We start from the raw sequence: 14,081 nt of genomic DNA, 5'->3' as shown, positions 1-14,081 counted from the left end.
TCTTGTTCTATTTAAGTGCATCGATTGTTAAAGGGAAAACAAAAAAAAGCCTCAAAAACATACACACACAAATATACTGCACTTTCAAGACAATCCATCAGGTCTGACAGAAGTCTGTTTGAATGATGAGGTATCAAACCTAGGTCGAAATAGTATTAATAATACAATAATTTCCAATACTACTATTGCTTTCTTGAGATTTGATTAGCAACGATATTTTGATATAAATTCTGTCAACTTTGTTTTCAAGTAGTTCAGAGGAGGGATATGGAAGAGGACAGCTCAGCAAACAGTCAAGAGCTCAGCAAACGTTGTGTCCTAATGCTTTAAAATGCTGTACAAATATTGTTCTTTTTTGAATATCGTGAAACGTCACGAAAGAACGTGCCATGCCATTTAATAGCATGTAATGCAATCGTACATCATATAACGTATCATCATCATCATCATCATAATGTAAACAATGGGTGAGATGTTTGGACTGATGCCCTATAGGGGGACTGCTATGGCACGCTGGGGCGCAGCGGGGGAGCCAATGAGATCCCCTGCCGACGGATGCGTAGCGGCAGCTACGTGAAGGCCATGGGCGACCTTGAGGACAGCGACGACTCGGAAGGCAGCCCCAAGCCTTCGCCCAAAACCGCCGCGCGCCGCCAGAGCTACTTAAGGGCTACCCAGCAGTCTCTGAGCGACCAGCTCCCCCCACGCAAGTAAGTCCTCACTGTAGGTCGACTGTCTCACAGAGATTTGGTATGCACCGATCCCTGTCACAGGAATATACACTTAGATTCATTTGCCTGTGAGTACACTCTCTCTGTGACTAAAAACACTCACATTTGTACTCTCGATTTAATTATCAAATTTGGCACAACAGTAAGGAGAAATATTAATGATGTTTTAATTAATATTATGTACACACACATAATATATCTACACACACACACACACACACATGCACACACACATACACACACCCAATGGCACCATTTCAAGTAGAGGTGTGACATACAGGAAAGAGACTGCCAGGCTTTAGCTCTTGGCATGCCAGTAAGCAGCCCCTGCATACTAAAGAGACACACACAGAGACACACACAAACACACACACACACACACACCCACACAAAAACACAAACACACACACACACACGCACAAACACACACACAAACACACACACATGCACGCACACGCACACACACATACACAGTCAGCCAAGCTGTGCTCACTCACGCGTGGGATTAAGCACTGTCAGTCTCCCGCCGCCTCCTGCACATGCCAAAGCTCTGTTATCGTTTCCTCCGCGGTGATTTAACGACGTTCCTGCAACGTAACTAAGTGCCTGGCTGGAATGACACAGACAGCGCTATTACAGTTTCACCCCAATCACCCCAATGTTGATTTATCCCTTACGCTCTGCTCTGACAGTGACTCAGCCACAACCGAGCCTCGTCTTCTCTGACTAACTAGGATTCTAGCCCATTGTCTTTGAATGACATGCTTTCTGAAGCGGATACACTGATCTACACGCAGTAGATAGAGGGGGACGTAGTGCATTGGCATCCTTTCTATTGTACTGACAAACAGTTGGGCTAAACTTTGACTCTTCATGCGTCGCCAATAGGAATTCATTATTCAATACAACAAAGAAAGAGCAGCTAATGTTTTTTTGTTACGGTCTTTTCTAATGTCTCATTTGCTTCCAGGAACAAAGATGATTGGTAAGTTTGTTTGCGGGTCACCATGTACCTTTCTTGTATCAGGGGATGTTTTTTTGGCAGATGATGTTCATCATTTGGACCAGACTACAAGCAACCAGGAATGGAGGAAGTTCAAAGGAGTGATGTGAAATGGAATAACAAGTTCAGTAAACAGACACAAGAGGGCAGCATCCCCAACAAGCACATGGCCTGGCGATGTTGCGCAGCACATTGGTCAATCTCAAAAGTCTTTCCTTGCTTCTTTGTGTCCTCTCTCCTCTCCTCCTTCTTAAAACATCTTGGAAGAGAATATCTAAGAGGAGCAATCTAAAACCTTAGATCTTCTCCTCCAATGTGTTTTGAGAAGGAAGCCAGGAAGGAGGATCATGTGAGGAATAGAGTACAGCCTATTGGGATGCACCTATTGTCTCAGACACAACAGACATGTTTAAAATGTCTCTCCTGTCATTGTCAAAGGCAGCTGTTTAATACCAGACACCAATACACCATGTGAAAGTAGCAGGGACAGTTACTTAAGATGAATATCATATAGAGAAACCATCATGTGGTCACCATCTTATCATGTGAAACACCATAGTTATTCAAAACCTGCTAAATAATTCTAACCCTACTCCCCCTGCCAAAACCAAAATGCCCACCCCCGCTCTCCCTCTGTTGGTCCGCTCCACCCTGGTTGGCGTGAGCAGCAGAGCCCTGGATTACGCCATGCTGCAGGGGGAGCTGGAGGCGCTGTGGTCTCCTCTGCACAGTGTGTCCTCTCTGCACCAACTGGGCAGGTCAGTCAGCAGGTCAGTCACCAGGATAGACCACCAGAGGGGCGCTGGCATCGGATTGGATGCTGTCCAATCAATCAATCAATCAATCAGTCTCCCAGCCCAAGATCCCGCCCCTCTTCTGATTCACCCATGCAACGCCAAATGCAAACATCATACCACCAATTGCCCACCCACCCAACAACCTCCCCACCACCACCACCCCACAAGCTTCTTAATGCTATCTGCCCCCACCACCACCACCACCTCCACCACCACCCCCCACCCCCCTGCCCTCCTACCCCATAAAAGGTGCCCCAGTGCAATTTCCACGCCGGGGGAGGGGGGTACCCCGTCTCTGCCCAAGGATCATCATCATCACATGACAGTGCAATGTCATGTCACTATCACTGTGTGCCAGTAAAGACAGGATTAAGGAAGAAAACAGCTCATCAGAAATATCATTAACGGATCTGGATTTCGATTTGTTTTCATAATGCTCTTTGATATTGGCACCATGATGTAGAAAACAGCTTCACATCTTTGCATATGCTTGACCTGGTATCATTGGCTTTGCATGCTTCGGTGGGGGGTTGGAGGGGGGAGGGGGGAGGGGGGATATTGTAATGAAATTTGAGAGAGATCTTCAGGCTTTGGGGTCGTGATGACAGGTAATAAAAGTGATAATGTCTGAAGGGAAATTATGTTTGAGGGAATGACCTGACCTCTCTTTTCATCCACTTTTCTTCCCTCTCTTCTTCATCCTTATCATCCCCTTGATTTTCTCTCTGCTACTCTTTTGTTCTTTCATTCTCCTTCCATCTTACCTTCCCCTCCCCATTCCTTCTCTCTGTCCCTGCTGCTCCACACCTCTTCTTTGCCATCCCTCTCCTCCTACATACATCTTTCCCATTCCCCTCATTCTCTAATTTGCACAACCATTCGTGCCTTTCCTCTCCTCTCCTCTCCTCTCCTCTCCTCTCCTCTCCTCTCCTCTCCTCTCCTCTCCTCTCTTCTCCCTCTCCCTCTCCCTCTCCCTCTCTCTCTCCCTCCACCTATCCCTCTCTCGTTCCCAGCTGTCTTCCCTCTCTGAGAGAGCTCTCCAACAACCGTAGCCTGGACAACCTGGACTGTATCCGGGGCCCGGGGGGCTCCACATTCCCCAACTGGGACGACGAGGACTTCAGCCAGGGCTGCAGCACCCTGGGGAGAAGTGGCTGCATGGCACAGGTCAGAGGTCATCCACCATGAGGTGGATGGGACAGGAAAGAATGGTGGGGGTCACCTTCAGAGGACAGGGTCATTGTAATGGATGCAACAGAATGAAGAATGGTACCTCATTCCCAATAGTCTCTCTTCTATTCCTTGCCCCGTGTCTCCAAATCCGCTTCCCTCTGGAAACCCATTGGAGGATAAGATCTAAAGGGACGAACCTTAGATGTTCTCCTCCAATGCATTTTGAGAAGTAAGTGAGGAGAGAGGATGAGAGGAATAGAGGAAAGACTATTGGGACTCAGCCTTATCTAGTGCAGGAGATGAGGAGAATAAGCCGTTTTAGATGATTGAGAAGCACCCATGGTTCTACAGTCTTCTACAGTCAACTTCTTTTAAGAGTTGAAAGGATCTTACGAGTTTATGGTGGTGAATGCACCTGGCCAACCAGAAGACTAGCTTTTTTCACATTGATTACATCTTTAACCTAAAATAAAGAGAGAGAGAGAGATAAAGTGGGACTGTTCTGGGTCTCACTCTCTCTGGGTGCGTCCCAGTGGTCTCCCATATATTCATCTCTCCTTGATTCCTTCTGAAAAAGCATTGTAGAAGAATATCTGAGGAGAGAAATCTCCTCCAATGAATCTCCTTCAAGGAGGTGACGAGAAAGGATACAAGGAATGGAGGAGAGATTATTGGGATGCACCGTCTGTCTCTCTCTTAACTTGACTCCTTTTAAACTTGAGAGTTGATGCTCTCCGAACATCGTTGAGACCAGGCTTTCTTAGTTCGAAAGTCTGGGTAAATCCTTAGCAGAAAGTAGCTACAAAGGGGTGGAAACATGTTTGAAATGAGTGATGCCTTACGACACGTCAAACCAATCAAAAACCTTGTTTGGCCGGAGCTCCAAAAAAAAAAAAAAAGTAGTTTTTCCTTCAGGTTTTCTTCCATTTTCTACAATGTTGCGAGCTAGCAGAGGCAACAACTCTCTGCAAAATAGTCCTACCCGGTTGGAAAAGACAACGCACATAACAACAAACAACCATTCTAGGGGCGTGTGGGGGAGGGTTCTTGGAATGTAACATCCAATGCAATTGCGAGCACATTCTCCCATCGCTCTGTCCAGTTCAATCCAAGCCAGATCGGTGAGAACAACGTGAGAACAACGTGATTTGGATGTATACAAGACTAATAGTCTCCTAATGAATTAGAAGGGCACATTCATACACCTTTTAAACAGCTCAGAAAGCACATTCGACCTGCTACCCAGTCATTTTCAAGTGGCCCCTCTTCCACCCTGAAATACTGAGCATCCATTTGCCTTGTAAAATGAGCAATTACACAGATAACAGCTTGAATGGCATGAATGGAATACTCTCATTGAGTGAAAAGTCTCCATTTTCTCGTTGTCTCTCATTTTAATGTTCTGAGCGCCAAAAATTGAATGAGTGACAATGGCACTTTGAGGTCCAACTAATCCACTTACACTATAGAGCACAATTACCCTACCAATGATAAGGTCACTGTGACTATGAAGAATCGCTCTGAATTCTCTCTGGTCTTTTACAAAGGGCCTGTCAAATGAGGCATTACGGTCCATTAGTATACATATTAGCATTATGACCCTATTCTTTGGAAATTCGTTATACGTTATATGAATTCAGAAAATGAATGTCAATTTATATGTAAATTATTGGGAGTTTTTCTCTGTCAGAGCCAAATAGTGGTCCATGATTTTTTTTTCAGAAGCAATTTTCTGTGAGATTGTGTGGCATGCGAAAACACCGTTGGGCTGGCATATTGTTGTGCTGGTGTTATGTAAATGACACTGCACAATGAGTAAATAGCAATAGCATTTTACTTTTCAAATTATTTTTTCACATTATACATTTTATTGGGATAAAATGTTACTATCCAATTGACCCTAATGCCAATTAGTAAAGAACTGCCACCCCATTCCCTCTCATTCTCTTTCTCTCACAGTGCCCCCTTCCCTCATTCCCTTAAAAGGCTGTGTCCCAACACAACCTTACCTTAGTGACCACTTCCCTGGATTGAGTCAAAACAGTGTGTGGAATATTGTGGAAACATAATAATCCGGTTCTTCCACCTACCAGTGGTGAGGAAGGAGACAAGGACATGAAATCTTACATCATTTGTTCCTTTTCTTTTCTCTCCCTCCCTCCCTCACTCTCTCTCTTCTCCCAGCTGTCTCTACTCCCTGCCCTTTGATTTGTTTCCACTGACAGTGTGACAGTGCCAACTGTGCGACTGAAAACTCAGAACACAGTATTCATCACATTTCTTTTCACTCCAACACCATGTTTTGGCAATCTGAGTCAGATTGTTTGTGTCGCTCAGTAAAATATAAAAGCTCTTTTTGCTGCTTAAGTTTGTAGTCTTAAAAGATTCTGCTCGTTTTCTTTGTCATCGTGAATTCCTTGTCAGTCAATGATAGGTTGAAAATCATGGACTAGATTGAGATTAATTGGCGGTTGTGTATCAAATGATTGTTACTCTTTTGAGCTTTTTAATTGCCTTCGACTTTGACAAGTTGCTGCGAATTGATTTATAAATGCAAGTCTTATGATAATATGTGATACTGTAATATATTAATGTAACCTAATTTCACCCCAAAGGCAGCAAAGCTGTTGACAAACAATATATGGAGCAATGACATGGGTATAGGCTATATACAGTAGGTGAGGCTGGTTGATGCAGAAATTAGAGGACGGGCTCATTGTAATGCATGATCAAATATATGTTTGATATCATTCCTCATCCCATTCCGTGCATTAGAATGAGCCCATCCTCATGCATTGCAATGAGCCAATCATCCCATTTCTACCTTCTGCCTCCACTGATATACAGTATGTACTAGCTCCAGGTGTATACCAGGTGATTTTTGAAAAGGGTACTGCTTATAGGAAAACCACCCCTGTAGCTCTTACTGCTTAAGGCCACTTTCCCTTCTCCTGTTTTATAGTAGTGTCCTTTTGGGCCGGTTTTATTGCAGCCCCACCAAATGTGTCCCACAGGTGGAAACAACCCTGAAACAGACACAGTCAGCTGTGCTGTCCCAGGGATCCCCCAGACACCTGGACTAACCATGCCACTTCTAATCAAACCCAGGACAGCTAGCTAGAAGCAACCATGCAACGCTGTGCCCCTCACTCTACCACCACCCACTCCAACATGCCACCCTATGCCACCCATGCCACCTGTGCCCACCTGCCTTTCTCCTCCTCCCTCCAGCTACGGGACCTGGAGATAAGCCAGCGCTACGAGGATAGCTGCACCGAGTCGGCGTTCCGAGATTCCCTCTCCCGCTCCCTGTCCCAGGCCATCGTAGAGCCTCCAGATCTGCCCATGCCCACGTGCTTCAGATCCCGTAGCCATAGCTACCTGCGGGCCATCCAAGCCGGGTGTTCCCAGGACGACGACACTGCTTCCGTGGACTCGGACTCGCCCCCGCCAACTGCAACCACTGTTCGTACCTATAGCACCAGTACTGGTGAGTACCAGACCTGTACCAAATGGAGTAGGTCACAACACACATGGTGCTTGAAGAGTGAATCAAGGACATGTTAAAAGAGTCCCACACTTTTTCTGCTCCCAAAAGGTGAATTCAAAAAAGTAGAGTTGTTTTCTTAGCTGTTTGAGAAGGCTTGACACTGTCAATTGAATGTTGTAAGACAAAAACAGCAAACTGTGATTGTAACAGCTATTATGGAGAGATGTCTGGTCTTTCTTTCATCGATCACATATCATATTTCTTGTCAGAGGTCTGCTTATTTTTAGTGGATTGATGTCATCTAGCAGCTGCAGCAGACTTTGAGACCTTGTAATATTACATTACATTTTCATCCAAGGTGGGTTTCAAAAGTGCCAAGATTCTCTATATTAGTTTTCTCTCATGCCACCTCTGGTTTGTTTGATTGAGGTGTAACCCAACCCATAGCAATGAAGTGACCTCATAGAAGCCTAAAACTGCGATTGAAAACTGAATGATGTCAACAATGGTTTCAACATGGAGCTTTGTACAGATTTATTTGTACAGGGCAACCACAACTGTACCGTGTCTTTCAATTAGTCATCATTGATGAGAACTGAAAGAAAAAAACCCTGATACAATGCCTTGCCCAAGCATTATGGGTTCTATTATACTGTGTCTTCACCTGGGAAAGGTGAAGACACAGTATAACAAACACACATAAATATACACAAACACACATAAATACTACTATATGCTTCCCTACACTTAAGCAATATCCAATAAGCTGTGTAAGAACTCCATGAGAGCAGTGTATTCATCTTTTCATTTTGGGCTGGTGGCTTTATCAGACGGTGTACACTTTGATAACAGAAAAGTAGCCATTTTGTAGCAGTGGCTGACTGAGCTGGAGTGCTGCCAACATTACATCCTGGACATTGGTCTTGTGTTATCTCACATCTAACAAGACGAGAAAGACACTACACTTGGCTCTGGTCCAGGCCTTGGCCACCTGTGACTTTAGCAGGGATAGGGGGTTGAGCTTTCTTTTTCTTGCTCACACGCACACACACACACACACACACACACACACACACACACACACACACACACACACACACACACACACACACACACACACACACACACACACACACACACACACACACACACACACACACACACACACACACACACACACACACACACACACACACCAAAGGGATGTGCCAGTGAAAATCTGTACACAAATTCCATTACGGGATTCAATGACATTTCTCAAAAGATTTGAAGGTCATCAAATAACTTGCTTTCACATTTCACCTGACTACTAACTGCCATTTTCCCAAAGTGTAATGCACCATTTTGACCAGGAAACTCAGCATTTTTCCATACACTAGACTGACAAGATGATAAAGTCTGGGAGGTCATTCAAAATGGTGTTTAACTTGCTAACTAATAACAGAGTCTGATTCCCCTCTGCACATTCGCTAGAATGTGTGTGTGTGTGTGTGCGTGCGTGCGTGTGTGTCTGCGTGCGTGTGCGTGCGTGAATGTGAATACCTCTTTGACTTCAACTTACTTAACTTAAAACAACAGTCTTATCCTAAAAACACATACACATACGCACACATTTGATGCAAAGAACTTTTATTTTTCTAGTATGCATGGATCCTTTATTATCTGAAAAAAAAAAGACAAGAGCATGGCAGTTAGAAATTGTGTGTGTCAATCAGCTGGTTTCCCTGTATGTCCCTGAAGTCCACTCTTACCTTTACATTTTTCATCTGTTTACCAACGGTCATCAGGTCCTTAGTTTAGCTCTTTTTCCAGCCATTGAAATAACATCAGAGAGAGAGAGAGAGAGAGAGAGAGAGAGAGAGAGAGAGAGAGAGAGAGAAGCGAGAGAGATAGAGAGAGAAGAGAGAAATAGAGAGAGAGAAAGAGAGAAGAGAGAGAGAGAGAGAGAAGCAAACCACATGGTTAGCTTATACAGTACGCACATATCATCAGCTGAGACCAGAGACCAAGACAAAGAGAAAGAATCTGACCTCTACATTCTGTCTTTATACCCGACTTCCAACCATGGTATTTAAATAATAACCACCCCCCCCCCTTTGATCAGAAGACATCTGACATTATCGCACACATTATTGCACTGTCATTACTGCACTAGTACTATTGTCACTTTTTGTCACTTTTATTACTTATTATTGAATTGTTGTTGCTGCTTTGTTGAGCGTGGAGCAAGATCCCAAAACATTTCACTTTGTCTATTACAACTGTATGCGATAAGTGAGAAATTCGATTTGATTTGATTTATATTTGTTAATATAAATTGTAGTCAATCATTTCACAAATCTACTATCCAATAAGCAGTCGAGATCATAACCACCATAGCCCTCTCTTACCTTTGCTTCGTGCTGACTGGCTGTATGGTCTACATCTCGTCCTTCTGTTCCTTCCTTCCGTTCCTTCCTTCGTTCTTTCTTTCTTTCTTTCTTTCTTTCTTTCTTTCTTTCTTTCTTTCTTTCTTCCTTCCTTCCTTCCTCTCCATAGGCCATCTGTCTGTCCATTCATTACCAGTCTGGATGGAGACCAACTTTATTTTCCTTGTTAACCGGTTCCTCTCTCCTGTCCATTCTTTTTCATACTTATCTATCTCCCAATGGTTACGTTTTATTTCCTCACCCCCCTCTCTCTCCTCATCCTGCTGCTTTATTTCCTCACTCATGCTATCTTGACTCTCTGTGCATTCTTCCAGACTGTCTTTCCTTTTCTCTGTGGTATTTCTTTCTACTTGTTTGGTTCCTTTGACACTTGTACCATCACCACTGGCAGTTCTTTCTCCCCTCTCACCGTAGTGAGTCTGTGACCACTCTTCATCACACACTAAGTATTCCTCCTCCTTCTTAGCTATGTTTTTCTCCTCTTTTCTCTTCTCCAACTTTCTCACTCTCGTCTCATGCTTTCTTTCCATCCCTCTCACGGTCCTCTCCTCCTTTGATTTTAGATTTTCATCTTCGTCTATATTTTTCTTATTATTCTCTTCCTCATCCTCCTCAAACTTCATCTCTCTTCTGTCCTCCTCCTGCTGTCTCTCCTCCTCCAACCTCCTCTTTCTACTATGCTCCTTTTTCCTTCTTTCCTCTCTGTTTTCCATAAATCCAATTTCTGTATTTATCTTCTCAACTATTGTCTTCTCCTGCTGCCGTTTCTTCTCCTCCAAGCTTGCGCTCCCCTCTTTCCCTCTTTCTCTCTTCTCCTCCTCTGTCTTACTTTCCAGACATTTCACTCTCTCTAATTCAGTCTTTCTCTGTGTACCTTCTTGCTTTATTTTCTGTGGCTCTCTCTTTTCCCTTTCCCTTGCTTCTCTCTCAGTCTTTTGTACCATTAACATTTCAATGTACACTTCTTCTTTTTTTTCCTCTCTCTTCTCCCTCGCTTCCCTCTCTCTTCGCTCATTCATTCTCTCCTGCAGACTGGGTTGCGTTCTCTGCATCTTCTTTGCCTCCTTCTCTCTTATTTTCCCCCTCGCTCGTTCCTCTACCTCCCTCCACAGCTTTTTCTTCAGGACTTCTTTCTCCTCACTGGTCCAGTCTCTCCATCCCTCCACAGTCATCCTTCCCGATCTCTCCATCTCGTACATCTCCTTTCTCTGTTTCTGGATCATCATCAGTTTCTCCATCCTCTTCTTCTCGTCCTCAAGCTCTCGCTTTAGGTCGCTCGCACTCGTCTCCTCCATCACCAACTCCTCTTTCTCCATCTCCCATCTCTTCTCACATTCCCCCCTCTCCTCCTCCTCACTCATTCTGTCTCTTCTCTTCCTCTCCTCTCTCTCTTTTATCTCCCTCTTTGGAAGCTCCTTGTCCGTCCTTCGCAGTTTCTTCTTCACTGCCTCCGTTTCCATCCTGTTCTTCTCTCCCATCGTTTTCCTCTCCTTGTCGAGTGTCTTATATCCCTCCTCTCTTCCTCTCTCTCTATCCCTTTTTAGATATTTTACGAAGAGCTGGATTTTGAGTGGCACTTTCCTCGTCAACAGTCTGCATACTTTCTCTAGCCCTCTCTCCTTCTGCTGTAGTAGGCCCACCTCGTCACCAAAACACCAGTCGTCTTGACTGACATTACTCCACTCTTCCATATTGACTGTTCTTAGTGAGAAAGAGTTTTTGAGCATAAGTAAGTCTGTGTGTTGCTGCTACTGATGGAATGCAACTCTATAACAATGAGGGATAGCCTAACACACTCACAGCATATACCTTAAACAGATACAAATTCAAATTCTATTCAATTTGATCATCCAATAAACAGCTTGATGAAAAGTTCATATTATCAAATTGTTATCAAACTCCCTGCTAGATATCGAACTCACATAACCTCTTTAGTGTCCCTGTAACTGCTAAACCCCATAGTTCTAGAATATCATTGACAACCCTGTGACATCATGTCTTACTGTGACATCACGCTTTGCAGTTTTGATCATAGATAGAACCTTAGATATATAACTGTATATATCTCTATGGAGAAAACAGTTTCTACCGGTATCTACCTATCTACCTGTATCTATTACTATGGTATTGACCAACCATACCACTCAGTAGTCACCTGGTCGCCAAGCCAACGCCTATTACTGTCGTTGTCATGCCAAACGTATTTACAGCACAACCTTGTAAAAGTACTGTACCTCACATCGCCTAGCAATAACAGCCTAAAACCCTCTGACAGTGACATCATGCCATGACATCATGCCATGATTACCATGACAACCAGGCATAATCTGATTTGAACACAACTTGCTTGAATACATTTTTGTTGTAAAATGCTACACTATGGCCTGGCTACTGTACAGTACATATACCAATGCCAGAGTACCCTCCAATCAATAATGCTTTTTCTGGTGCCTCACAAATTGTGTAAGACAGCCCTACACAAACAAGTATCCAAACTCAACAATCTGTGATCAACTTACCGGTGTAGTCAAAAGTGTAGAGGACTCTTGACCTAAGCTTATCCACTTTTTGATAGTAGCTGTCTTTGATAACCTGAAATCATAATTCAAACTATGCCTTATGCCACATAAATCCTAATTAAAATGTACTTCAAATCAGATGAGAGAAATGTATTTACAGTAGATTAAATACCTTATTGGACCCTTGAAATATTTGTTTGAACTAAAGAAATAGTTCCGAAATCTATATGGTTTGTATACAGTACTACTGTATATATAGAGAAGAAAATATATCATACTTGAAGGCTGAAAAATACTGTATATCTGTCATTTTTTGACAATATGAGAGAGATACTTACCAATGTGCTGTCTTTCTGCAACTACCTGTCTCCCAGAATGTTCTCCCACCAAGACTCTCTCCCCTTGGCAACCGCTTTATGACAGCATCCATTATGACATCAAACCAAGCTAGCATGCCCCAAGTCATCATCAATACTGTAGGTGCATAGGCTATTATCAATTCATTGAAAAATGTACTTCTGTTCTCTGAAAAATGTATTTGTGTTTGTTGTTGCAGTGTATGGATGCATCTCTAGCACCACAAAAAGACTTACTTTGAATTAAACAGTCTTCTGTTTCATTCACAGTTCTTCCATAGATTGATGAATAGGTATTCATATCACAATCCCAGAATATTTTTGTGGCTCTTTGGCTATTTTGCCCAACCCTGAGTTAGTTTAACAGTGTGTTCAATCTTATTAACCTCTATCTGAGGTCACCTGCCATCCTAGAAAATATAAGGGCACCCGTACATAGAGCATAGTATCCCTATTCACTCTGAATGTGGCCATGTCGGTATAGATCATTGGTTTACCCTAACACTAACCCTACAATAAATTTAAAAAATATAGTAACAACAAGCCTTGATTTTGTATCAATAGTTAGAGAGGAGAGGCAGGCATGAATGGGTCCTCGATTAAGGGGCGGGATGTAGATGATATTAAACCAATCGTATACGTTTCGGATATGATTGCAATGAAATCATTCAGCGGTTCCTGTACTCTCCAGTCTGCAAGCGTTCTCTTACAGTTCCTGACCGCTCGTCGCTCTCACCTCTGAAGTTTTTACTGTCTCTGGTGACCACGCTGATAGAAACCTGGCTGGTCCATGGAATCTGGTTCTCTCCGGTAGGTAGCCGGATAGCAAGGCTAGGAGGTAGTCTAACTGTTATGTCGTGTTGTGTTTTGTAACATAGCCTGGTTGTTGTCGGTTGTCTTGCATGCAAGATTGTGCAAATTGCGCAAAGAGGCGAGAATGGAACATTGATGAGTGCGTGAAGGGACAGCTACGCCTCGGAATCTGACTTGGAATCTTTTTTTTTTCTTGTAATGCACACACAAAACATATTCTCACCAACTTGCCTGACACAGTCCTGCATGTACGCAACCGTTCTTAGCCTTCGCTGAAACACACTTGTCTTTCATAGAGTCATTACATCAAATGTGTATGCCACAAAATATTGTAACAGCGCAATAATGCATTTCTTGAGAATCACCGCACGTGGTGAAAAGTATCCACATCGCGGCGCTCTTGACCTCGTCGCCACACCTCCCTCCCGGTCATGTCAAAGGGACCGTTTCCTGAGCAAAACAAAAGAGAGCTGAATCAAAAGCTGCTATTTCTTGTCCTTGACAGAAGCCAGTGTCGGCAGTGGGTTTTTTTTTGTCTTGATTTGAGCCATTTCAATGGTGCGTATGTGTTTATTTATTCCGGAGGTAAGTCGTTTCTTGACTAGAGAATATCGTGTCATGCTCATTTCATTATCGTAAGCTGCGTGACCCTCTCCATACTATAAACAATAATGCGACTGTACTTATTTTGGTCAAATAGAGGCCAGATTCTACTTTTGACCCAGACAGTGATGCACTTTCGTCGCTCAATATCAGTCATTTGTATTTTT

General features: G+C 43.4%; 1 protein-coding gene across 1 annotated transcript in view; it reads left to right on the top strand.

Annotated features, from left to right (window-relative positions):
• Positions 1 to 14,081, top strand: part of dlgap4b (discs, large homolog-associated protein 4b) — a gene marked incomplete at its 5' end in the record, with an annotated part of 36,483 nt that overhangs the window by 1,249 nt on the left and 21,153 nt on the right. Inside the window, 4 exons of the mRNA XM_083667962.1 lie at positions 496 to 710; positions 2,403 to 2,492; positions 3,545 to 3,698; positions 6,936 to 7,194. Of these exons, the coding sequence (XP_083524088.1) occupies positions 496 to 710; positions 2,403 to 2,492; positions 3,545 to 3,698; positions 6,936 to 7,194 (718 nt within the window). The remainder of the gene's footprint in view (positions 1 to 495; positions 711 to 2,402; positions 2,493 to 3,544; positions 3,699 to 6,935; positions 7,195 to 14,081) is intronic.

The sequence above is a fragment of the Argentina silus genome, assembly GCF_951799395.1.
Source record: "Argentina silus genome assembly, chromosome: 4".
NCBI lineage: Eukaryota > Metazoa > Chordata > Actinopteri > Argentiniformes > Argentinidae > Argentina > Argentina silus.
The sequence above is the reverse complement of the archived record's forward strand: the minus strand, read 5'-3'. Positions and strand labels throughout refer to the sequence as shown.